The 27776-nt window shown below is 29.3% G+C and overlaps 3 protein-coding genes across 3 annotated transcripts; 2 read left to right on the top strand and 1 right to left on the bottom strand.

Moving 5' to 3' along the window:
• Positions 1 to 1419: 1419 nt before the first annotated feature.
• Positions 1420 to 4041, bottom strand: AROGP2 (polygalacturonase non-catalytic subunit AroGP2). The gene is made up of 2 exons (NM_001310316.1): positions 3909 to 4041; positions 1420 to 3458 (listed from the first exon to the last, which is right to left on the bottom strand). The coding sequence occupies exons 1-2, from the start codon at positions 3975 to 3977 to the stop codon at positions 1638 to 1640; spliced, it is 1890 nt and encodes a 629-aa protein (NP_001297245.1). The 5' UTR covers positions 3978 to 4041; the 3' UTR covers positions 1420 to 1637.
• A 15382-nt stretch (positions 4042 to 19423) lies between these two features.
• Positions 19424 to 21860, top strand: GP1 (polygalacturonase isoenzyme 1 beta subunit). The gene is made up of 2 exons (NM_001247906.1): positions 19424 to 19525; positions 19771 to 21860. The coding sequence occupies exons 1-2, from the start codon at positions 19457 to 19459 to the stop codon at positions 21592 to 21594; spliced, it is 1893 nt and encodes a 630-aa protein (NP_001234835.1). The 5' UTR covers positions 19424 to 19456; the 3' UTR covers positions 21595 to 21860.
• A 2586-nt stretch (positions 21861 to 24446) lies between these two features.
• On the top strand, positions 24447 to 27620 carry LOC101252390 (polygalacturonase-1 non-catalytic subunit beta-like). The gene is made up of 3 exons (XM_004238621.5): positions 24447 to 24599; positions 25538 to 26042; positions 26110 to 27620. The coding sequence occupies exons 1-3, from the start codon at positions 24555 to 24557 to the stop codon at positions 27426 to 27428; spliced, it is 1869 nt and encodes a 622-aa protein (XP_004238669.1). The 5' UTR covers positions 24447 to 24554; the 3' UTR covers positions 27429 to 27620.
• The last annotated feature ends 156 nt before the right edge of the window (positions 27621 to 27776 follow it).

Here is a 27776-nt window from a genome sequence, read left to right on the forward strand (position 1 = left end):
ATGTTTTAGCGGCAACACTAGTCGCCGCTAATACCATTCAAAGTCGCCACTCATAATATGTTTTTAGTAGCAGCGCTAGTTGCCGCACCTTTCAAAGTCGCCACTATTAATATGTAGAGGCAACATAAGTCACCACTTTAATGTCCTTTAGTAGCAACTTTAGTTGCCGCTAATACCATTAAAAGTCGCCTCAAATAATATGTTATAGTGGCCACTAATAATATGTTTAGTGGCAACATTAGTCGTCGCTAGTACCATTCAAAGTCGCCACTAATAATATCTGGCAATACTAGTTGCTGCTAATTCCATAAAAAGTCGCCACAAATATCATGTTTTAGCGGCAACACTTGTCGCCGCTAATACAATTCAAAGTCGCCACTAATAATCTTTTAGTGGCAATACTAGTTGCTGCTAATTCCATAAAAAGTCGCCACAAATATCATGTTTTAGCGACAACACTTGTCGCCGCTAATACAATTCAACATCGCCACGAAATATCTTTTAGTGGCAATACTAGTTGCTGCTAATTCCATAAAAAGTCGCCGCTAATAATATCTTTTAGTGGCAATACTAGTTGCTGCTAATTCCATAAAAAGTCGCCACAAATATCATGTTTTAGCTGCAACACTTGTCGCCGCTAATACAATTCAAAGTCGCCACTAATAATATCTTTTGTGGCAACACTAGTCGCCGGTAATACCATAAAAATAGCTCATGTATTAGCTGTAACCTTAGTCGCCACTAATAATATCTTTATTGGCAACTTTAGTCGCTACTAATACCGTAAAAAGTCGCCACAAATATAATGTTTTAGCGGCATTACCAGTCGCCGTTAATAGCATTCAAATCGCCACAAATAATCATTACTAGTCGCCGCGAATAGCATTCAAGTTGCCACAAATAATATGTTTTTGTGGCACAATAGTTGCTGCTAATACCGTAAAAAATCGCCACAAATAATTTGTTTTAGTGGCTATACTAGGTGCCGCTAATACCATTCAAGTCGCCACAATAATATGTTTTATATTAGTGGCTACACTAGGTGCCGCTAATAACATCCAAAGTTGCCACTAATAATATGTTTTAGTGGCAACTCTAGTTGCCGCTAATACCATCCGATGTCGCCTTTAAAAAGAGCAAACGAGATATAGGAGGGGGAGAGAGAGTCAATGTATCTTAAATATATGTGAATCACATTAACTATCTGTATTCCTACAAATATATTTTGTGTATCTAGTGTATTCCAAATAACATATAGATTCTGTGTAACTAAATACCATAAATGTTCTAAAACATAGATAAATAGGGAGAGAGGCGAGCGAATGAGAGATAACAGAAGTGAGTGATATAGCCATATAAGAGAGAGACAGTATATTCGAAATACCTGTGAATTCATTATAATAAAATATTCATACTATTCGAAATACCTGTGAATTCATTATAATAAATATGCATACAGTTTATTATTTCTCCTTCATGGACAAATAAAAGTGAACATAGTTACTTAGGGGAGGATATTACTTTGTCCAAATATAGAGAGATTACATAACAAATGTAAATCGACAGTTTTAATACATTCGGTTAAAACCCAAACAAGAAAATGTAAATATTTATTAAAATCCCGTTTTTCCCCAGGCTTAATCTGCAGTTGCCCAAGTCATGTCATTCTCAAAGATCCAGTGACAAACCTCTATTTTCCCGGGTCCTGACCCGAGTGCAATGAAGGCTCCGTGCCTCGGTCCCCATGAAGAAGTATCCACGTGGCAAATCGCAACACCATGGTTGATCTTAGCCTTTGAATTCGGGTCCAAAATATCCGCTTCGTAGACTCGGACTTTAGGAACCGAATGACAGTAATACAATAAGGAAGGGTACAGCGTTTGATGACATGATACTGATTTGGTAACTTTTCCACCATTGATTCCTTTTATTGATCCAATCATGATGTTCCCCTTTGATCCATTTGTATTCTCAGTTGTTCGAACCACCACATTACGACCCAACACTGATGTTGCGAAATCAATCATATCTTCAGCTGAATTAACACATTGTTTCGTCTCCCCAGGGCTCGGTGCTCTTTCACACTCACTCAGCGCATCGCCAATCATCTTTGCCACCTGTGAATCATTGGCCGCATGGAAAATTTTCTTCAGCTCATCAATCTTTGACGTAGAAAAAGGCAATTTCGCAGCAATCGCCCGGGGCAAAAAGGACCTTTTAGGCATCTTATCCTTTATATCTGGCATAGGCATGATTGTACCACTCTTCAACATCTTCTCACGGAAAAACTTCCCGGGCTCAATCCACCTGTTATTCACCTTTTTGCCACCGTTAACCTCACTCAACGAAGCTAAATCCTGCGAAGTTTTGTTGTGGTAATTGGAAAATGTAGCTGTATCTTTGACATAATCTTTGAATGTGTTATTAACTCCGTAAGTTTTGAAATTGATATGTGGGTCATTACCCCCTTTTCCGTAAGTAATGAATACATCGGTACCTTCATTGAACGATTGACCATAATTGGTGAAATTAGCTTCACCAGCATTTGCATCCTTAACATAGTTACTAAACTTGTCATCACCAACATTCGATTCATCTCTGTAGTTAGTAAAAGTCTCAGATGGACCATTACCTCCAACGCCGTAGTTTTTGAAATTGTTTTGAGGATTATTGCCATTAGTACTATAAGATGTAAAATTTTGATTCTCCCCATTTGCATTTTGACCATAGTTTTTAAATGTTGAGGCTGCAACATTAGTTTCGTTCCCATAGCTGGTGAATTTACTATCAGCACCATTTCCATTTTTGCCATAGCTTTTGAAAGACTGGCCACCAGAATTCCCCTGTTCTAAATAAGTTTTAAATTCTTGTTCCCCGCCTGTTCCTTGATCGGAATAGGCAGTGAAACGTAGATCAGGGACATTGGTATTCGGGGCGTAATTAGTGAATTGGCCAGAACCCCCTGGAGTATTTGTGCTATAGGAATTGAAACTTTGGTCAATTACATTGCCATCAGGGGCGTAATTATCAAATTTATTATCACGGGGAGAACCTCTACCGTAACGTCTGAAAGAATTTACAGATGCATCTTCAGAATAGTTTTTGAAGGTGTTAACTCCGATTCCAGGTTCGTTGGTACCATAATTGGTGAAGTTTTTGTTGCCGTAAGTAGTAAAATGGATATCTCCAGTGTGTTTTTCGAGACTTGGTAACAGATCAGGCGCGCACATGAGATTTGCTGAAGAGCAAAAGGATTGGAGGTGTGTAGAGAGTGCATTTTGATCAGCAACAAGTTTAGTGTAAGTTGCATATTGTGCAGCATTCAATGGAGATGCCTTGTTCAGAAGAAACCATGGCTTTGGTAAGTCATTCGACACATGTTTATTCCAGTATCTAATCACATAACCTTTTGGCGTAAACGGGTTCCCAGATTCATCTCCATCTTTAGCCACAACAATCTACGAAGAGAAATTCTAATAGCCTTAGTTGGTTAACTATATAAATTTTTACATTCGAAATCAAATGAGTAAAACTCAAATATAAATTTTTACATTCTAATCAGGATTACTTCATTGTAACAATCTACTCCGTGTATTTTCACTTGTCTATAAAGAACTTTATATTCAGAAATTATAAATAAAGTGCATATTTTAATATTGATTGGTATATAATCTCAATCAACTTGGATAATATGTAGTGAATGTAGTGAAAATTTTATTGTTAGTATGGTAAACAAATACATGAAAAGAAGTATATAACATATAAGAATTACTTCATTTGACACCCCATGAGCCATCATTTGACACCCCATGAGTATGTATATAAAGTTTTTCAGAATATTTATGACAATCAAGATTACTTGAAGAAACATAAATGTTGAGCATAAAAGTTAAAAGATTGTTACTTACATTGAAAGATGATAGTGAGAACAAAAGAACAAGTAAGATGTAGGAAGAAACAAGAATTTTGTTATGCATTTCTTTTGTGTGAAATAGAGAGAGATGGGATGAATAGTAAAAGGTTGGTGTGGATGTTTGGTTGGAGGCACACAATTTATAGTACAAGGTAGAGAAGATGGAGTGGTGGGTTAGTTATGTTCTAGTTTTAAAACCATCGATCGATAATTATTACTCCCTCCGTTTTGATTTATATCGCTTCGTTTGGAAAAAAAAAGATTTCTGAAACTTATGTTCTAAAACATTTAAAGACTTGTGATTGTAAATCAGCTTACTAAGGGTAGAAGATGAATTTTAAAGTGAGGTTATTTCTAAAAATAAAAAATTCATACTCTCTTCGTTTAAAAAAAAATGATGCAGATCATTTTTTTCAAAATCGATATAGTATTATTTTTTAGAATGAATAAAAGAAAGTAACACATAAATTAAGACAGAAAACACGTAGTGCTTTGGTTTCTTGATTAATCACATGCTCTTGAGATGATTTCTTGTTGCAAAGTATTTGGTAACTCAAAGAATCACTATATTCCTATCAACACTTAGATAAGCATAAGAAAACAAACTACACAGGCACGTATAAAAATGGCTATCCAACTTTGTATTTAAATTGTGCCACAAAGAAAGCACTATACAATTACTTGAAAAATGAGGTAAAAAGTATAATAAATCACAATTATAATAACTTCAAAATGTAGAAGACATATACAAAATTTGGTTGACTCTCGATATTTTTTAGTGTCACATACGATGAAACAAAGAGAGTAACATATTTGAATATTAAGTAAAAAGATTTTATAAATAGATTATGGTGATGACGTACGACCTATTGATACTTTCAAAAAATTATGAAACTTAGTGATATTTTAAATTTTTAATATAAAATCTTTATTGGCCTCTCTCAGTATATTTTTTTTTGTAGATTTTGATACATAAGTGAAACACTGGTAGACATATACACATATGTATCAATTATCAACCAAAACACATGTACATAGATGTACATGTGCATATAATACATATATAGTAGTAAAAATTGATAAATATATTCTATGAAATATATAACGCGTTGGTATAAAAGAGTATAAAACATAGATACACAAATATACCTATGTATCAAACACATGTATAATATGGTACTTAAAATTAAAATGTGATACATAAATATAAAGAGGACGAGGGACGAGAGGCGAGAGGCGAGCTAGAGATGAAAGATTTAAGCAATTCAAGAGTATCGTTGCATAAGGTAAGTCAAAAGTACTATACAATTGTAAATTGTGAAACTTTCCAAACAAAAAAAAATCGTAAGCCTCCTAACTGATATTTACGATTCGATATCACACAAATAAATATAGTGCACTTAGTTGTTAATTTGTTGCTTTCATTACCCTTCCTTTCGTTTTTCCTTCCATTAAAAAAAAAGTAATTTTTTTTTCATATTTCTAATTTCATGTCGTTTGTTATGAGCATCAATAAATGATCTTAGGACCCTTCACATTTTTAGTTGGATCCTACAATATGTTGATGGTGACTTCACCTTTTATATTACATCTCTAAATAGTAAAGAAACTTACCATATTACATTCCTAGTTCAATTATTACCAGCAAAAGCAAACGGAATGATGGAAACTAAGAAAAAGTAAAAGATCGTTAAATGTATAATTAATGAAAAATAAAATTGCATTTCTAGTGTGCGGACTGCGGAGGAAATTGTTTTTCTATTTTCTGTTTCACTAAAAAAATCTTCGGAAAATATTTTATGAAAGAAACTTGTTTTTCCTGAATTTGATTGGGTGGAAAATGATGTTTCTAATAAACGGAAATTCACTTCCAAATTTGAATAAGGAAAATTCTCATAAATAGCGCTATAATGTATAGATTATAATAAGATTACTTAGTTTTCAATTGATCACCAATTTTTTTTAAAAAAAAAAACTTTTTTATGAATACATACACATGACGTAAAGTAAACACACGTCAAACATACACAAGGTGTATCACATGTATATCATATATATGATGATACACACATGATATATATAAGTAACTTAAACAAGAGATACAAGATATATACACATAGTATACAATGATATATTATTTGTATGTCACTCGTGTTTAGTGTATATTTAGTAATGTGGAGAAGTGCCATTACTATCTGTTCTCGATAGAAAGCAACATAATTTAATATAAAGATATCGAATCATAAGGTTAATATATTTGCTGTAGATTGGCGGAATTTAACTCAGTAGAGCTATTGGTATGGTCCGGTTCAATCTATTAAACTAGCTTACACGGAATTCATAATGTGATCGGTCAAGTCGAGTTAGTTCATATTTTCTAGATAAATCAAACAAATATGTCATAACAATAAAATTATTTTAAGTATATATTCATTTTCATTTATATCCTATTAAATAATTACACTATATACGCACCTCAACTAATTGTATTGATATCATTCAAACATAACTAAATTGTAACATTAAGCACAAAAGTCAATATAAAACTTAATAAATGCAACAATCTTAAATTTAAAGAAAATAGAAGAATTTATTATAAATTCTAAAATAAAGTCATGTCAAATGTATAAAATTGTCCTTTAATTTTATGACGTTAAATATGTAATGTGAAAAATTGAAATTAAAATATTGTCTGAATATTAAAAAAATCACTTTTCTAAACAAAACAAAAAATATATTATTTTGTTAAACGAGTAACATTTTATCCGACGATCTTTCTTTGTTTTTCCTTTTCATTCGAGTTGATACTTAAAGACAATAAACTATTTCTCTTCTGTTGTTTCTTTTGCACTTATCAAAATCTTATCATACAAAATTGATTAATTAATAATTGAAAGAAACAATACTTTATAAAAATAGACCTTTGAACTAACCACCATCAAGGTCATAATGTTTTAATCATTTAATTGTCAACGTTATTTCTTAATCTCCTTTCCTTTTTTAGCATTTCCCAGTATTCTAACCTTTCCTTTATTTTTTCTTTTCATACAAGTTGATACACACAAAAAAAAAAATCTTTTCTAATTGTTTTTTTTTTCACTTATAACGAAATAATGAGCTAAATCATAAAAAATTGATTAATCGAAAGAAACAATACTATAAAAAAAAATAGACCTTTGAACTAACCGCCATCAAGGTCATATAATATAATCACAATAAACAATCTTAATTTTCAATCGCCATATTTTTATCTCATTTCCTTTTTAGAATTCCCCCATATTCTTGCACTCTTTATTTGTTTTTCCTTTTTGATACAAGTGATACAAAAGTAATCGATTTCTTTTTTGTTTCTTTTGTACTAACTAAGTAATTGTCAATTCGATCTTCTCAAAAATTGTATCACTTATCTCCGCAAAGCATAAACGATATACAGTAGTTAAAGGAAAGGGAAAATAGAAAAATACGTAGAAAATTTATCAAAATGATTGTGAGGATTTTTACAACTGCTACGACCGTCACTACTTTATGATCTTTAGCAGTAATAATAAGCAATAATAGCTGAATTGACGTTAAATATTTATTTTTAGCTGCAATTAGCATTCTTTGTATATGTCCCTAAAGTCTTTAGCGATATTAGATCTAATGATACTTAACTACAGTTAAAGACTTTAACACTTTTTAGTAATATAATATGTTTATTTATTGATGCTAAAAATAATTAGTTAATTTATTGCAAATAACTATAGACTAATGTGTGCTCCTCTTATCAATATGCCAAGACACAATTAATTGCCTTTTCCTGTTTCTATTTCTAATAATACTACTAGTCCTCTAAATTGAATCACTTTGATACAAAGTAGGGATTAGCAAATACAAAGGAAAACATTTAACATGAGGGCAATTGAATATATACACTGTACATGCATTTTTACATGTTACGATATAATATGCCTCTTCGTCTCAAATAAGTAGTTATTCATGATTTATTTTGATTGTTACTTAAATTATATTATATTCTTTAAATCCATCGTTAGATGATCAAATTTTCTCACATTGAAGTTCGACTATATCAAGACACACATCTTACAATATATTGATTTGTCTTTTGTGATGTTGAGTTTCACGTCTGAGGAAATTTCAATTTTAATGGCTAACTACTTATAATGAATTTTTTTTGTTATGAAAAGTACAGTTGATCACTTAAGTCTATGAGTAGCTAGCATGTGACCAGCTTGGCTTAGATGAGACATATTCCCAATATATAGTTAGTAGACACTTCATTTTCCACTATGTATTATAAGAGTAGACTTTAATTGTAACTTTTATAACTAGCTATTGGAATAAAAGGAAAATATCATGTTCATTTGTCTTTGAATATTAGGTATATGCACATGAAAAATAATGGTAAGAGAGAGCTATAGATCCCAAAGAAAATAATTCATGTGCATTGCTCTAGTACTATAGTAGTTGTTATTTTTAAATAGATTTTTGTCCATTAAATTTGGAATATATATTATATATATATATATATATATATATATATATATATATATATATATATATATATATAATGATATGGAGTGGTTTGTTGGACTTACTAAATAATTTGGAGTACAATTGATATGTCTTTCAAATTAAATATTGCTGTCACTCCCACTTATGTCTAGCCATTATGGATGGTCTCAACTCAATCAGTACTCTCTTTTAAGGGAAAAAAGAAACTAAGTCGATCCTTGATATCTATATTAAAATTTTGATTATATAATATATTGTTTTTAAAGGGAAACATATTTTATCATGCTCATTAAAAAATTTTAATTTAGAATGGAAAATTCTATCCATTCTATCGTAATCTTTGACGGTCATTATTGGTCCTTCTTTGTGTTGGATTAACGACCAATGTGGCTATCTCCATCTAAAAGATAGAGAAATCACACATTAATTGGCTCAAATATATTATTCCAAATATGTATCAATTGTCAACACGCTCCTCACGTTAAGTCTTTTTTCATGGGCCCATTTGAGAAATAATCACAGATCTTTTAAAAAAAAAATTATGAAAATTTTCGTAAATCTCATTAGTTCAGTTAACTATTTATATATACTCTAGTTTGCAATATTTTGAATCTTATCATACTTGGTGTGACCAGATACGTCTCGAATACATCCATCCATCTTGGGATACACGAGGTTGAAATTAGGTGTAATTTATTCTAGATATTGTATCTAAGTAGATTCGCATGTATTTGGGTACATAGATAAATATCATTCAGTTCCCTCTCATCTAATCGCCACTCTCCTATGTATCTGGTATCTTAGATACATGTGTGTGACAGGAGAAACATACAAATATATGCGAATCACACTTTATACATACAATATACATGTATTTGGTATGTACAGTCTGATTCACATATATTTGGAACTATATTCTTCCCCATCTTGTTCATCGTCTTTATCTAGCTCGCTTCTTTCCCAATTTTAATATATCTTGTATCAAAATTACAAGTATCTAGGTGTATTAATTTCCTTAGTATATGATAGAAAATTTTTAATTGGTGGTGTTGATAAGACACATAATTATTCGAAAGTACTAAAATTAGTATATATTGTAGGTATGTATGTCCAATAAGATAATTTTTCCTTTTATAGAATTTAGTCAGTATAATCACTATATAATTTAGATATAACCAGGTATACAATTAGTATACACTCGTTATACATTGAATACACTAGCACAACTCTCACACAATTTTGTTCACATGTTTCATTTCTACTTCGGATAAAATAGAATTCGAATCCACAATACGATCTTCTTGTAATATCGATTTAGCAAACGCGACAAAGGATTACGACTAGACACACAAAAATAATTTTAGCCACCTAACTAACATTTGTAAACTTCTCAAATATTTCTCTCTTCAGACAGTAAAGGCTTGAATTAATAATCTCCTACCTACTTTTATGTTATGTTAAAGCATGTGATCATTTCATTCAAAAACTTTAAGTTGTTTGATAGATCGATTTCATCCAATGAATCAAAATTTTCAATAAATGCATCATTTTTCCAATAATAAGACCTAAAGAAATAATAGTATATAATTAGTACTTAGTACGAGATGGGAGTTATTGCGCCAAAGATGATTAATGTCTATAAAATGTTTGTTGGTGGTTCATTTTTGCTTTCATTGCTGGAATCATCATTTTTACAAAGTGGGTGAATATATACTTAAATGATATACATAAAAATGGACATAATTTAATCTTGTGTTGGTGGATTCATGTCAGTTTTTGGACCCCATACTTTTCTTCATTCCACATATAATTATTAAATGCAATATGTTATTTGAGTTCTTACTAAAAAAAAAGTTCTTAAAATCCATGAGCTGATTTTTTCATTCGACGCATAATAGGATTGAAATTTGAAATTTATAAATTTTAAATCAATTAAAGTATACATAAAAGTTAAAATTATTGAATTCGATCAAATCTAACCGACACTCTCCCTTTACTCCTAGTTGAAAAGCATATTTTCAAATAAAATTTTAGGGTGACCTTTAAGGGGAAAATATTTATGTTATAATGTAAATATAAGATAGGATGTGGAATCCAAGGTTAAATTTTATGAGTTCAACTACAAAATATTGTTTCATCTAATCTCATCTAATTTAATTATTTTGACGACAATAGTAAAAGTAACAATACAATTTATTTTATCTAGCTAATTGTTCTAAAGTTATTTATAGAAGCAACAAGAGGCTAATATATATATATCACACTATAATAAAAATAGTTTTTAGTAACAATAAATATATATATATTAAAAAAAATTAAATTTTATATCAATATTAGTTAATTGTTATTAAAGTTAATATTACTATAAGTTTTAAATACACTTATAAAAAGTTATTAATTACCTCGAAGAATATATTTAACTACACTTAAAAATAATATTGTCAATTGATTTGCTGCTAAAAAATATTAATGGACTTTTGGTGTAGTGTCCTGATTCATATGAAGGGAACATAATTAACAAGAAGGTCATAAGCTAATAAAAACAATCCACAATTATCTGATATTATTAGATAACATATAATAATATTTATAGCATGACGATTCTGTCAGCTTCTTTTTACTAGAAAAAAAAAAAGTCGACAAATTTTATTTTATTTTTCCTTTTATCTCTGCATTTTGATGCTTTTTTTTTTCCTTTTTATTCTTCTTTTATTATTCACCATGTCCTATCTTTATGTATTTTCTTACTTTATGTATTCTATTTAAAAGAAAATCGGATAAAGAGTAAACGTCTATCGTAGTTATAATAATTTTAAGGGATAGTAATTTAATATATACTCAATTTTATTATTTAGAATTGACGTATTTTTGTAATAAATCAATCTTTTCCTGTTATGTTAATGATATATATTTTAGGGATAATGTCCAAGTACCCCTCTCAGAGACACACTTATACTATACTAAGGTCCTATTAGCCCCCTGAACTTAATTTATTAATAATTTTTTACCCCTTTTCGACCTACGTGGCACTATCTTGTGGGCCCAACGAAGATTGACTTTTTTTTTTCAAACTAGTGCCACGTAGGCTAAAAAGGGATAGGAAATAATTGCAACAGAAAACTACCTTTTTATTTTTTTTACTATATTAGGCACTCGATTAATACGAACAAAGAAGGTATCCACACTAGGAGTAAAATATATACTATCAAAATCTTTAATTGATAATAATTAAATATTTATCACTCAACCACAATATTTACTAAATACTAAAGCTTTTGTGATGCATCATTTACATATGTGGGATTTTTTTTTTAATCAACAAGTCTCTATCTAGCCAAGTCAGCATATTTAATTTATTCAACTATTTGGCCACCACACACAAGTTTCACGTATTTATATTTGAAAATTTAAAAATTGGCAAAAGGATTTAAATTAAGTGCCTCACACTAATTTATGTAATATCATTAGTCTATTTTTAAAAAAAAAAAAAAGTGAATCATCAAGATTCTGTTAATGTTAGCCGGTCATAAAAAAAGATAATTTTAAATCTTAAAAAAATATTAAAAATATTTTTAAACTAAAAGATGAAATGAAAATATTTCTGAATAATTTATAGGTTAAAAGCATTTTTATCTCTTTTCCGATTAAAGATTTCTGTCTCTAGTAATTATTACCTAACCCATCTTAAGAAGTATGGGGTGTATGATTTTTTATAATTTGGATCCACCAAATAATATATTAATTTCATGTAGAATCAAATTTTATGAAATGTCACTTTTAGAAGGGTGGTTTTCAAACCTTTGCCTTTAATTTTTGTAAATGGACACCTTTATTTTTTGGTGTCCGCTAACTATGTGTATAAGATTCAAGAAATTTTTGAGTGAATTTATATTTGTAGATATTTGGTTTATTGGACTAAAATAAGATATTCCATAATATAAAATATGTATTTGAGTTTAGTCATTTTGGTATTTGATAACAGGATTATATTATTGTCCCATTTGATTATTAACATAATATAATTAATTAAATAACTAATCTCAAAATAAAAAAGTCCCACTAAACATAAAATAATTAAGTTAATTTTAAATATGATACCAAAATTATAATTTTTATCCCTTAAATTAAACAATCGAAAAAATATTTGCTAAATTATTAAATTAAAAAAATGCTTCTTGTTTGTCATGATTAACGTCAAGCTATATTTTTTCAAAGTATTTACAATTGGATTTAAACATAAAACTTTTCATTAAGAATAGAATTATATCACCATCTATATAGATCATTTGGTGTCAAGCTCATGGATAAACCTGACAAAGATTTTAGATTAAACAATTTTTTTAACATATTAACAAAGGTAACTTGTGTATTATAGTAATTAATTAATCCATTATTCACGTGGTGTATCATGACATAATTGTATTTTCAATATCTAATGTTTTGACTATTGTCGAGTTCAATAATATAAAGAGAAAATTAAAAACTATGTACAAATCAATACGTGGATGAATAATTATTAATTCATTTGTTTATTCTAGCTGTATTTCTTCCAGACATTTCGGGAGATATAAATGCATATATTTTAAATATTAAAAATATATATACATATGAAGCCTTTTAATTTTAATGTATCATACATCACATAAAAACTTTAGTATCGATATATATTGTAATATATAGATAAAAAATCATTTTTAATTTAATTTTAAATTTAAATATAAAATTGATTTTGTAACAAACATTGTGCGCTAAATATGAATCTTTTCAACGTATACCCAAATTATTTGAATTTTAAAATAGATATCAAATATAAATTAAAGAAAAAATCAAATTAACAAATTGAGTGGATAAATTACATATTAACTTTAAAGGGAAAGATTTTTCTATTGCCTTTTATTTCAATTTGGATATATAATGGTTTTAATAGTAGTAACATGATATTTGTGGCCAGCTTTTAAATCTATTATTATCATATGAAAAATAACCCAATCATCATTAAAGCAATTCCACAAGTAGTATAGTTAAGTTTAACACTAGAAAATAAATTTAAAAAAGTCATCTATTTTCTTAAAAATTATTTATCATGAAAAATATTTTTCTTCGTATCTGACATATCCTTAAAATGTATTAATTTCTATAACAACCTCAAATCATTACTATCAACTAAAATATTTAGATAGATCCCCACATTTGTACCAATTCTGAAATCATCATGATCAACCCCACTGTTCTTGAAATTTAATATTTTTACCAAAAATATTTCACAGTTAGCATGTGCAAACTTTGCAGAAGTAGTGATGGAGGCAATACATATGGCTACAAATTAAATGACAAAAATAACCATTATTGGTACTTTTTTTGGCTCTCTGTAATATACAGAACTGCATAAAAAATAAACCCAAATTTGAACACTAAAAAGAAGTCTCAATTATTTTTGTATATTTAGTGAAATATTCAAAGGAGTTTTGTGAACTTAACAACAGGTAACAATAGTGGAAAGAAAAAAGTGGACTTGTTAGAAAACAAACAAATTAAAGTGGTAAAGACTAAAGTATTGATACCATTTTAAGGACTGAAGACGAAAAAGTTTAATATTCTTTATTCGTTTTTAATTTATTTGTCCTATTTATCTTAATTACAATGTTTATTTAAAAAATTACAAAAATAAATATTTTAATTTTAAAGTAAAGATATGTCAAATGTATTAAAATATCTTTTAATTAAACATGTAAAGAATTAAAATTAAAAAATTGTTAAAAGAAGACACATTTTTCTTAAATTGAGTAAAAAGAAATTAAGGAGAAGTAAATTCAAAGGAAAAAGGAATAATTTTACTTAAAACTTAAAACCATCAAACACTTTTATAAAGATGTCATTTATTTAGATATTGCCTATTATTATTATTATAAAAAACACATAATATAGTGTGACATGCCAGAGTAGTTCCACGTAAAATATTCTAATATTCTTAGCCAGTAGAAAGTTGAAACTAAAAAATCGTCGAAAAAATAAAAAGATATTTCTTTTCTTAAATAAACAAACAAAAAAAAGAAATAGGACAAATAAAAAAATTAATAGTACCAAAACCTTAAAATGATGTCATTTGTTTAGATAATTATTTAACAGCTATAACAAAATATTATTTTTTATGATGTCATTTATCTGAATATTTTTTTGATATTTATAATAAAATATAATTATAAAAAACGAATAATATAACGTAACATGAAAAGGCAGTTCCACGTAAAACATCCTAGTAGTTGGCAAGTAGAAAGAAAACAATTAACTCATCAGAAGAAATTGACAAACCTTTGGTGTCTCAACAGTATTTTGAGGTGATTTCTATCTAGTTTTTGTCTCAACTCTTAATACAAACAAATTATATTTATAAGATGTAATTATTTTTTTTTTTTTAAAAAAAATGGTTTCTACTAGCTAGGAAGTTTGTAGATTTGATAGTTGGTAAAACTTATTTTTAATTATAACAAGATGATTATTCCTTGCATTTTACTAAATAGCGTTATTTAATATTCAAATTCACTTGATATAAAAATTAAAATTGTTAAAACTTATTTTTTACTTATAACAAGACGATTATTCCTTGCACGTCACTAAATAACTTTATCTAATGTTCGAATTCAGTTAATATAAAAACTATATATTTTGTAAAAATATTGTCTAATTGAATAAAAATTGCACCTACGTAATTGAAGCTGTTAATATATTTAAAAGGCAAAAAACGAAAAAAAAAAGGTGGTAACGATAGAATAATGCCTGACATATAACTCTTTATTCGATTTTCCTACTATTGGATAGAAGAAATAAAAAAGAAAAAGTTTTGGAAAAAGAAAAGTGAATAAATTAAATTACATAAAAACAGGATATGGTGAATAATAAAAGAAGATTAATAATTAAGGACAAAAAAGCATAAAATGCAGAGATTTAAGAAGAAGAAAAACAGAAAAAAAAATAATTGACGACTTTTTTAAAATCATAATTAGAAGCTGACAATATCATGAACCTTCAATCATCGTGCTGATTCCTATATTGACCCAAACGAAGAATTTTTTTTTAAAATTTAACGTTAATAAAACGGCAAAGAGAGACACCAAATTTCTTAATAACATTAGAAACCTAATTATTTAAAATTTTCACTATAAAACTAAAAACTTAATTTCTCACTTACTAAAATTTGATAACACAATAATTATACTCCCTCTGTTTCAAATAGAATAACTGTCTTTTCTTTTCAGTTTATTTTTTTTTTAAATGATCTCTTTCTGTTTTTAGTAACAACTTTCTACTTGACATGTTTAAGATCATAAAATTAAAGAGCGATTTTATACATTTACCATAACTTTAATTTAGGACCACATAATAAAAAATCTTCTTTATTTTTTTAAACTCCGTGTCAAGTCAAACTAGATCATTCTTTGTGAAACGAAGGGGTAATATTTTATGTAAATTTGATAAGTGTAAAGAAGATATTATGTGTACAGTCTTACCTATCTTGTAAAAACAAAGTGTATTTTCTAAAACTTCAAAATTAAATAAAGCAAAATCAAGTATGAAAAACAATAAGCTACATGTGTTCCGTCTAATCTAAAGTTTGATGATAATTTGATATTCATAAAATTATATATAGATAAGATTGTGACTTTATCGTAAAAAAGTTGTTTTTTTATTCACGAAGATCATGATGATTGATGAATACTCGCCTACTAGGATTTAGATTAGTTCAAATCCAGTTATAATTAATTTAAACTCTTACTTAGTTAAAAGATGCAATGCGGTACTTTAAACTTTATACTATAATCATAATTACTAAAAACTCAGTTGACTAGTCTTTTCTCATATAACGTTTTAAAAATAACAGTCTTATATTATTGCATGAGATATTCTTAAATAAAGTTAATTAAACAAATTACTAAGCAGTAATTTACGAATTAATTAATCAAACGTAATCAACTAAACAGAAAACCTAACATGCATTATACTTTGTTAAAATTATAATTGTGAAAACATATGAGTCAAACTTTTAACAGATATATAATCTTATATAATATATATATATATATATATATATATATATATATATATATATATAAATTCGATGTTATCTAAATATAACTGCGTTAAAAAAATTCGACCAATTAATTGAGTAAAATTTATAATAATATTTCCGTTATTTCTACTTCAAGACTTCCTTGATTCTTGCAATAAGGATCTTGGGTATAAATTACCGTGAGAATAATTCAATAATCTTTTGCATCATCATCGTAATTAAATCAATAATTTTCAAATGTTAATTATACATTGTTATGCAATTATTAGTTGCTTATAAACAATATTATCATAATTAAGAATGAGCATTGATAATTGTCTTTTTGTTGTTGATATCTCTTTAGAAGCATTATATTAGTGAATAATTGTACAACATTAATTTTTTAACACTCCAAAAAACAAAAGAGAGAGAAAAATTCATTTAAAAAAAAAAGTTTGAATAGCGTTAAGATAGCACTATACTCATAATTTTCTAATTAATTCCTCAATCACAATTAATTTTAATAAAATAATAAAGTTAAAAAAATGTATTAATGGGAAGGCCCCATTCCTCAGTGAGCTCTTAAGTCACAAAAACATCAACATTTCATTAGATGACGTACTAGCCGAACTTAAATTAAATTAAATTAGTATATAGTATCAATTATTATCCTCGCTGGAAAAAAAAGGTCCACATGTATATTATTCCTAATAATTACACATACACTACACAATTATTTTTGAAATAGTTGCTTCCTTAGTTAAATTGCTTCACTTACTTTTTTTTAATTCATTAAAAGCAATGTTTCTTAGTAACTTTTTAAAACTTTTCATAATAAGTTTAATACTCAATAACTTAAAAATATTTTAATACATTTGGTATATATTTAATTTTTTTTTTTTGAAATTCAAAATAATCCAGCTGCTACATCTCTATCTTTCAAATAAATACTCTGCTTATGTTTTCGGAGTATGCAAACCTAAACAAATTATATGCTACCGACTTGACTCATCACGCAATGAGGGAGATTGATCTCGGGCTACTTATGTAGATGACCACCTCCTAAATTTAAAAAAATTCATTTGATTTTTTAAACTTCAATTTATATCAAATTAAAATACGTCAAATAAATTCTATGAAAGGAATTCTTTTTAAAAAAAAAAAACAATCTAGTTTCAAGAATTTAGTGGCCACTAGAAAGATAAGTGAAAAAGGTATTACCAATAAAGTCCTTAAAGAGTAGGACATATTACAGATTTTGCCATTGTCACGGGCTTTTGTCTCTGACTATGAGGTACAAATGAAAGTTTTATCATCTTTCACTTAAAATAAAATAAAAAAGTTTTATATGAGAGATAAAAAGAGAGCAATAATTAAAATAATGGCACACATGAGAGTATTACTATTTTGAAGAGTGTTTGAGTATCACAAAAAGTTGCATAAAAAATTCATTACATAAAACAAAAACAAAATAAATAACGCGTTGTTCACAATTCATTTTTGAAACCAAAAAAAGGTACCACCAAATGTTCATATTTTACGCGGCTTCTATGCCTTATCTGTCACTAAATTTAGCCTCAACCCCCCCCCCCCCCAAACAAATAACATATACCCTTTTACCACCTCCGAAATAAGAACTTAACGTGTATTTAAGTTATATATATCGTTGGTATAAATTTTTTTTACGTGATTATGTTATTGTTATCTATTATATCATATTAACATGTCATATTTTATAAAACTTTAGGGGTGTATTTGGTGCAATAATATTCAGTGAGTTTCGCGGTTGCTTATTTTGAAATACGAATTTCTTTAACTTTTCTTGATGTTTGACAATTAAGTAAAAGATTATGAGGGGGGTGTGGGGGATTGGTGGTGGAAGGAAATAATGAATTTGAAATATCACTTATGAATCTTATTTTTCAATACAAAGATCATTTCTTTGTTTTGTTTTTTTAAAGAAGAATTTAATATAGAAAAAATTAAAAAAGTACTCCATGCCAAACAAACCCTACATATTCCACATTTTAAGGAGACTTACAATTGTACATCTTTTCATAATCTTGTAACATAAAAAAACAATTATACTATAATTTTCCTTATTCATTTTTATTCGTCAAATACTTTAAGAAAATACAATTTATGTTCACTTATAACTTTTAACATATTAAAACATGAACATTAATTATTATTTCTCAAAAATCATACAAAATTTAAGTAAACAAGTAAAAGTGAATCGAATGAAATATAATAGAAAAAGAAAAAAAAAAGAAGTAACGATGCTTTTATTGCAAGGTAAGGGGCTTGGTTCTTGGTGTGGGGTGGGTTGGTTCCCAATGTTGTAATGCCCTAATGTTTAGGGTAGTCCTCTTTTTAAGCCTTTGCTTGTCTCAATGAATACTCTCAAAGAGGTTCATTAATGTTTTGGAGTTCCCAAAATGCTAATGTCCTCTCTTCAAAACTTTCTCATTTTTAATATTACTCATTCCTAGAGATTTTTTCTCTCTTATAAATGTAAAAATATGAATTGAAATTTGAAATCTTTACTTTGAGGGGCTAAAATGTCAAGCCAAATTATAGAACAAACAACTTGGAGTAATTTTTTTAAAAAAATATGAGTGGTCCACATCAGAAAGCAGATATAAACAAAGCAAAAGCTCTCTGCTTACACTATTGAAGTAGAAAATAGTATTTGTTTCACCTTAATCAGAGATCTTATGCTCATCTGCTAATTTTATTGAGAGTGTTACTTTCAAATGGACTTTATAATTCGCGATTTAAATTTAGGTTCGGACTAAGTAGTGATAAACAGTGTTTAAACCTGAAAGGGGCAAAGAACTAACCCCACACTCCATCATCTTCTCTATTTTCTACTATACTCTTTTAGAACCTTCTACTATAAATTATGTGCCTCCAACCAAACCTCCCTACCAACATTCTACTCTTCACCTTCTCTCTCTTCATCTCTGTTTCACACCAAAGAAATGCACACTAAAATTCATCTTCCTCCCTGCATCTTACTTCTTCTTCTGTTCTCACTACCATCTTTCAATGTAAGTAACAATCTTCAACTCATCTATTTCAACTTCTTGTACAAAGATTGTACCTTTATATGTACCCATTAAGTATTCTTGATTTTTGTCATAATAATTGTAGCTTTTATGTACCTTACTAAGTGTCAAATAAAGTAACTTTGATTTTATCTAAAGATTGTACTCATGGGGTTAGGTGTCATATGAAGTAAATCTTGATTTTGTTACAAAGATTGTAACTTTATGCAGTTTTGGTGTCAATGCAGGTTGTTGTAGGTGGAGATGGTGAATCTGGTAACCCATTTACACCCAAAGGTTATCTGATTAGGTACTGGAAGAAACAAATCTCAAATGACTTACCAAAGCCATGGTTTCTTCTGAACAAGGCATCTCCATTGAATGCTGCACAATATGCAACTTACACTAAACTTGTTGCTGATCAAAATGCACTCACCACACAGCTCCATACCTTTTGCTCTTCAGCAAATCTCATGTGTGCACCAGATCTGTCACCAAGTCTTGAAAAACACAGTGGAGATATCCATTTTGCCACTTACAGTGACAAAAACTTTACCAATTATGGAACCAATGAACCTGGAATTGGAGTTAACACTTTCAAGAACTACTCTGAAGGAGAAAACATCCCTGTAAATTCTTTCAGGCGATATGGTAGAGGTTCTCCCCGTGACAATAAATTTGACAATTACGCCTCTGATGGCAATGTTATTGACCAAAGTTTCAATTCCTATAGCACAAGTACTGCTGGAGGTTCAGGCAAATTCACAAATTACGCGGCGAATGCCAATGACCCCAATCTGCATTTCACTTCCTATTCCGATCAAGGAACAGGAGGTGTACAGAAATTCACAATATACTCACAAGAAGCCAATGCTGGTGACCAGTATTTCAAAAGTTACGGCAAAAATGGGAATGGTGCTAATGGTGAATTCGTCAGCTATGGAAATGACACAAATGTTATCGGCTCAACATTTACAAATTATGGTCAGACAGCAAATGGGGGAGACCAAAAATTCACATCTTATGGTTTCAACGGCAATGTTCCTGAAAATCATTTCACCAACTATGGTGCTGGAGGTAATGGTCCATCTGAAACTTTTAATAGTTACAGAGATCAATCGAATGTTGGAGATGACACATTCACTACCTATGTTAAGGATGCAAATGGCGGTGAAGCGAATTTCACCAACTATGGTCAATCATTCAATGAAGGTACTGATGTATTCACTACTTACGGCAAAGGGGGTAATGACCCACATATCAATTTCAAAACTTACGGAGTTAACAACACTTTCAAAGATTATGTCAAAGATACTGCTACATTTTCCAATTACCACAACAAAACTTCCCAAGTTTTAGCATCGTTGATGGAGGTCAACGGTGGTAAAAAGGTGAATAACCGGTGGGTTGAGCCCGGAAAGTTTTTCCGGGAGAAGATGTTGAAGAGTGGTACAATCATGCCTATGCCAGATATAAAGGATAAGATGCCTAAAAGGTCCTTTTTGCCCCGGGTGATTGCTTCCAAATTACCATTTTCTACTTCAAAAATTGCTGAGCTGAAGAAAATCTTCCACGCCGGTGATGAGTCTCAGGTGGAGAAGATGATCGGCGATGCATTGAGTGAGTGTGAAAGAGCACCGAGCGCCGGTGAGACGAAACGATGTGTTAATTCAGCTGAAGATATGATTGATTTCGCAACATCAGTGTTGGGTCGAAACGTCGTCGTTCGAACGACTGAGGATACAAAAGGATCAAATGGGAATATCATGATTGGATCAGTCAAAGGAATCAACGGTGGAAAAGTTACTAAATCAGTATCATGTCATCAAACGCTGTACCCTTACTTACTGTATTACTGTCATTCGGTTCCTAAAGTCCGGGTCTACGAAGCGGATATTTTGGACCCGAATTCAAAGGTTAAGATCAATCATGGTGTCGCGATTTGCCACGTGGATACATCTTCATGGGGACCGAGTCACGGAGCGTTTGTCGCACTCGGGTCGGGACCCGGGAAAATAGAAGTTTGTCATTGGATCTTTGAGAATGATATGACTTGGGCAATTGCTGATTGAGAAAAAAAAAAGAAATGAAATAATATGCAAAATTTCTAATTCGGGTCGAACCGGGTGTGTTACAAGAAGAAGAAAAAAGGTACCACTGGTTTGACTTTTATAGTAATTATTATTATTATAGTCTTAATTTATATTTTGAGTAATTTTCGTGTAAGTTTCTCTTTGCCTTCATTAAGTATGAATGGCTATCAATTTACACTATTTGTTATGTAATCATTTTATTGTTGACTCATATTTGAGCAAGGTAATGTAGTTATTGCCAGATGATTTGTGCTTTTATTTGCTATACAAAAGAGAAAAATAAATTAACAATAAATACATTACGATTAAAACGCTTTTTAAAACAAATAACTATACGCTACACATGCTTAAACTCGAGACATCTGATTTCATTACGTCTCAAGAGGTACATTCTTGTTATCTATAAAAGCACAAAGTGGATAAAAAAAAGTTAACTTTGTGACATAAATATGATAGGTCTCTTTTTGCCTGCTTTTCTTTTTTACCTCTTCCTTTTGGTTATCTAATTCTTTCTCCTCCAATTTTCTTCCAATAATAGTAATCTATAACTTCCGTTATTTGGATGTAAAATTGTTATTCTATAGTTTATGACTTTATCTAACTTGCCCTTAAAAGTAATTTAGAATTGTCAAATTATTCCAGACTTTAGCTTTCATTATAGTGGCGTAAAACTTTATTGCAAACATGATTTTCTATCCTAAATTAACATATTTCTGATTTCGATTCCTCAAATTCATAATAAAGTGTGTGAAATCTCGCTTTTTATGAAAAATAATTCATCTAACATGTTGGATGAGAGTTTTTTTTTTTAACGCCAGTGATGAAAATTAAATTTTCAAGATAACACATTTACAATAACATTTAATAATTTTGAATCAGAAAATAACAATAACAATACGTAACTAAATATCAGAAAATAACTTCTTCAAAGCCGATATTTTGAAAAAGTAATTTTTGATATATCACATGGTAAAATAACATTTAATAATATTGAATCAGAAAGAGTACTGGTCAATTTCAACATTAAATAAACCAGTGTAAGAGGTATGACTGCCTGCACAATATTCATTACTTCCAATAAAAGAAAAAATTGAACACACAACTACCTTGTAATTAAATGTGCACACACTAATAAATCAAATTATCAAATCCATAAAATCAAAGAAGATGAAAATAACAAAATCTTAGACACCTTCTTATAAGGGGATTTACTCTTTACAACTTCACTTCTTTAGTTCATCTAGAAAAGATTTACATATTCTTTAATTTGATCGATATTTAATGATATTATCAATAAATTGATTATGTTATATTTTGTTTACTTGGCAAAAAGTCTGTGTACTCTTATTAACCACAGTTTTAAAATATTTTATATCACATAAATTTAGATAGTAAAAGAAAAAAAATATATTTCAAAATAGGAGTTTTATGAATACACCCCCAAACTTTCAACACGCAGAGCATTAAATGATGGTTACATACTACCTGAATACACAATTTATTTTATTATATTCTCTAAAAAAAATTATCATTTAAAGAAATTATGAAAAATTATACTCTCTCCGGTTTATCGCTTTACACGATGTATTGATCCGATACATTACTTACATAATGTATTCGATATCAACTATTTTGGAATGTATCTGGATTCCATCAAATTTTTTTTAAAAAATTATAATTTAAAAAAGAATAGCAATAAAATATAATTAGCTTCTTAATACGATAAGATTACATAAAATTCCGAAATGATTTTTATATGAGCTATTTGGACAACAATCCATTTTCACCCATGATCATTAACTTATAATCCATTTTTTAACACTTCAATTTATCAACTCAACTCATTTTAATCCATTCAATTTCCGTCTTCTCTTACATCCATAGGAAGAAAAATCTCCCTGGCCTCAGTTGCAGGGCCTGCTTCTGCACTAATGAGAAGAAGATAGGAAGAATGAATGATACTGAAAACGAAATGCGACTGAGTAGTCAAAAATGACCAAACTTAAGTGGACAACTGATGTATATACAAACATTATTATGTCCATTCGTTTGATACGACAGATAAAAAAATAACTAATTTTACTTAATATTTATTATTATATAATTACGAAATAAATTGTTTTTATTCCACATTAAAAATAAGATCATATCATATTAATTTTAAATAATTAATCTTGTAATAATTTATTTTCGAACCAAACAAACCGTCCTCCGCTTCAAGAAATCAGAATTTGTACGATTTAGTGAAATTTTCGCCCATTATTTCATATCAAAATAATATACATTTTTTTGTTGCAACTTAGAGACCTAAAAAACTATAATTAAAAATGCCTTTAAACAAATTTAAAATCTCATGGTAGGCAATTTTTTAATTTTATTTTTTATTCAATATTTCGTAAAACACTTTCTGATAAATCTAATTTTATATCTAAAAAAACTCAAAACCAAAAATTCTAATTAAAAATAAAAAAATTCTTGTCAATAACCACTCTACTGTAATCCTTATTGGCCGCCCAAGGCACTGAATAGGATGGATCTAAATGGCACATAACACCTAGAAGAAGGGATCCAAACTAAAATTATCCAATTGACAATAACACATACTTTCATTCGTTTTAACTTGGTTCAATTTTATATATATCAAATTATAAATTATAAATATCAATTAAGTTTAAATTAAAAAATACAATTATATATTACGTGATTTAAATATTTGAAGTCAAGAATTCTAGAACCAGTCAACATAAGTGTGTGAAGTAGATCATTCTATTAGCTGTATGGCATGACAATGCCAATCTTCATCAGTACCTCCATTGTCATTTATCATCATCATTATAATCATATCTACTACTATACATATCTATATACTTCTAACAAGAAATTATATCCCACAAACACAACATTCTCAAAAAAGAAATAATTAAAATCTTCACAAAGAAATGCATATAAACACTTTGCTTCTCTCTATTTTCCTACTTTTCAGTGTAAGTTTGTCATGTTAGTTTAAGTTATTTTGTCTTTTCACTTTCCCAAGTTAGATTACTACTCATTTCTTTATAAACTAAAGTTAAATTTACTTTTTTTAATATTATTAATCTTCTTTTAATATTACTTCCCTTTAAATATAGAAAGTTTAACATAATGAGGAAATTACCTAATGATTGCGTCTTTTTAAAGATATTTATTAACGATAAGTTGGTAAGAACACTCTTTATTTTTAAAATGAGTTATGAAGTACTCCCTCCGTATATGTCATTCTTATTATAAGTAATTGATTCACAATGCTTATCATTTTATATAAATACTCTTTATTGCATTACTCTATAAAATTTAATTTTTAGAAAAGAAATCTCAACAAACAATTAAAAATAAATGATATCATTTATTGAAAAGTTGACTTCAAAAAAGAATTAAGATAGGATAAGATTGTAAACTTACTTAGTTTCTAATGCGAGTGAAATCTAGAAAGATAACACATAAAAAAACAAAAAGAGTATGTGCAAGTTAAGAACATCACTTATTTAAAAACATAGAGAAAATTTCATAAAGTTGAAAAAAATGATAACACCCTCGAACTTAACACAAAATATTAATTACATCATCGAACTATCAACAACCTTTAAAGATACTCATCTTATGACTAATTAACTTAGATACGCCCTCGATTTGCTACTTGAAATAACAAATGATTTCAAAAAACTTTAATAGAAACATGAAACTCTTTAAATAAAATCGAGAGAAATGTTTATAACGTTCCAAACTTGATCGAAAGTGTATTTAAGTTGAGTCAATCAATTAGCAAAACATATTTAAGGCTGTTAATAATTAATGAATGAAATTAATAATTGACGTGCGTTTGTATTACTTGTTTCGTACTTATAAATTACAATGCTCTTTTTAACACATTTTGTATGTTATTCAGGTGATTGTGGCCGGAAACAGAGAAAACTCCGGCGACTCTGTAAACCCTTTTACACCAAAAGCTTATTCAATTCGTTACTGGAACAAACGAATTTCAAATAAATTACCCAAACCATGGTTTCTTCTGAACAAAGCTTCACCATTAAATGCTGCACAATTTGCAAAATACTCAAAGCTAGCAACAGGGGATCAAGAATCTCTGTCAAATGAAATTCAATCATTTTGCTCCTCTGCAAATCTGCTCTGTTTTCCTGATATTTCAACAAGTTTAGATAAACATGGCCAAGATACCCAATTTTCTTCATATATGAGCAAAAATTTCACCAATTATGGCAATAAATTGCCTCGTGGATTTGATAGTTTCAAAAAATACGCCGAAAATGATAACCTCCCTGTTAATTCTTTCCGGCAATATAGCCGCGGTGGCGCTGGCCATGATGATATATTTTCTACTTACGCACCAAATGGCAATGTAATTGATCAAAGCTTCAACACTTATGGCACAGGTCAGTTCAGATTTAAAAAATTTAAAACTCGTAAATTTTAAATCCTGAATCTATCTCTGCTTCGCAGGCCTTGCTGCTTTTGGCGTTGGCCAATTCAAAATCTACGGGGCCAACGTCAATGTACCTAATCTACGATTCACAACTTACTCAACTGAGGGAGTTGGTAGGAAGCAATCGTTTACGAGCTATTCGAAAGATACAAATTCAGGGACCCAATCTTTCACAAGCTACGCAAGAAACGCTAATGGAGCAGACAGCGACTTTACCAGTTACGCTAATAACTCCAACGTAATAGGCTCAACATTTACTAACTATGGTGAATCGGAAAATGGTGGAGGTTACACTTTCAATTCGTATGGATCTAATGCAAATGTCCCGAAAAATACCTTCAAGAGTTATGGTTTATCAGGTAATGCTCCTTTTGAAACGTTTATAAATTATCGAGATAAATCTAACGTGGGACATGATAATTTTGTATCATACGTGGATGATCCGAATAGTGGTAGAGCACATTTTCAGAATTATGGTCAGTCATTTGGTGAAGGATCTGATGATTTTAGTAAATATGGTTCTAAAATTACTGATGCACAAACTATTGGATTTGAGACTTATGGTGTCAACTCAACTTTTAATGAGTATGGAAGATCAATTCCAACATTTGCTGATTACAAAAATACAACAATTTCATCTTCTTTGATGGGTAAAAATAATAAATGGATGGTTGAGCCAGGTAAATTTTTTAGGGAAAAAATGTTGAAAATTGGAACTATAATGCCGATGCCTGATATTCAAGACAAAATGCCAAAAAGATCTTTTTTGCCTAGAGTGATATCGTCGAAATTACCATTTTCCACATCGAAGATCGGTGATTTAAAGAAAATATTCCATGCGGGAAATGATTCTCAGATGGAGAAGATGATTGACGATGCGTTACTTGAGTGTGAAAGATCTCCGAGTACCGGTGAAACAAAGAAGTGCGTCAGCTCAATTGAGGACATGATTGACTTTTCCACCTCGGTGTTAGGTCAAAACGTTGTCCTACGAACAACTGAGAATATAAAAGGGTCAAAGGGAGATATTTTAATTGGATCGGTGAAAAGAACCAACGATGGGAAAGTAACGAAATCGGTATCTTGTCATCAGAGTTTGTTTCCGTATTTGGTTTATTATTGTCATTCGGTTCCAAAGGTTCGGGTTTATGAAGCGGATATATTGGATCCGAATTCAAAGGCTAAGATTAATCATGGTGTTGCCATTTGTCATGTGGACACGTCAGCATGGGGAGCGAATCATGGAGCTTTTACGGCACTCGGGTCGGGACCCGGAAAGATTGAGGTTTGTCATTGGATCTTTGAAAATGATATGAATTGGGCAGTTGCTGATTAAAATGGATCTTCCAACTTTCATATTCGGGTCGGATCAATTACGGTTCTTGTTCAAATTATCATTGTCCAATTTTAATGCATCTTGACCTCTTTTTGTTTTTTAATTATTTATTAGACTTATAATGAACTTACTGTAATTACTACGATGGTAATTTCAAAGGCCTATTTACTTATTGTAATATAATTACAGTAACGCAGAGTCAAATATTTTTTATAGTGTTATACATATTTGAAAGTTTCATGACTATTATAATGAGGTGTTATTTCATATATAAAAAAATTCTAAAGAAAATCATTCAGTTATTATAAAATATTAATATAATGAATGACTGATATACAAACGTAATAT

Source organism: Solanum lycopersicum, chromosome 5, assembly GCF_036512215.1.
Source record: "Solanum lycopersicum chromosome 5, SLM_r2.1".
Taxonomy (NCBI): domain Eukaryota; kingdom Viridiplantae; phylum Streptophyta; class Magnoliopsida; order Solanales; family Solanaceae; genus Solanum; species Solanum lycopersicum.

Excerpts from the sequence above, each read along its gene's own strand:
- GP1 (NM_001247906.1), top strand. The coding sequence starts at position 19,457 with ATGCACACTAAAATTCATCTTCCTCCCTGCATCTTACTTCTTCTTCTG. Across the intron at positions 19,526-19,770 it reads TCTCACTACCATCTTTCAAT|GTTGTTGTAGGTGGAGATGG; the intron begins GTAAGTAACAAT and ends GTGTCAATGCAG.
- LOC101252390 (XM_004238621.5), top strand. The coding sequence starts at position 24,555 with ATGCATATAAACACTTTGCTTCTCTCTATTTTCCTACTTTTCAGT. Across the intron at positions 24,600-25,537 it reads CTATTTTCCTACTTTTCAGT|GTGATTGTGGCCGGAAACAG; the intron begins GTAAGTTTGTCA and ends TATGTTATTCAG. Across the intron at positions 26,043-26,109 it reads CTTCAACACTTATGGCACAG|GCCTTGCTGCTTTTGGCGTT; the intron begins GTCAGTTCAGAT and ends TCTGCTTCGCAG.
- AROGP2 (NM_001310316.1), bottom strand. The coding sequence starts at position 3,977 with ATGCATAACAAAATTCTTGTTTCTTCCTACATCTTACTTGTTCTTTTG. Across the intron at positions 3,459-3,908 it reads TCTCACTATCATCTTTCAAT|ATTGTTGTGGCTAAAGATGG; the intron begins GTAAGTAACAAT and ends TTCTCTTCGTAG.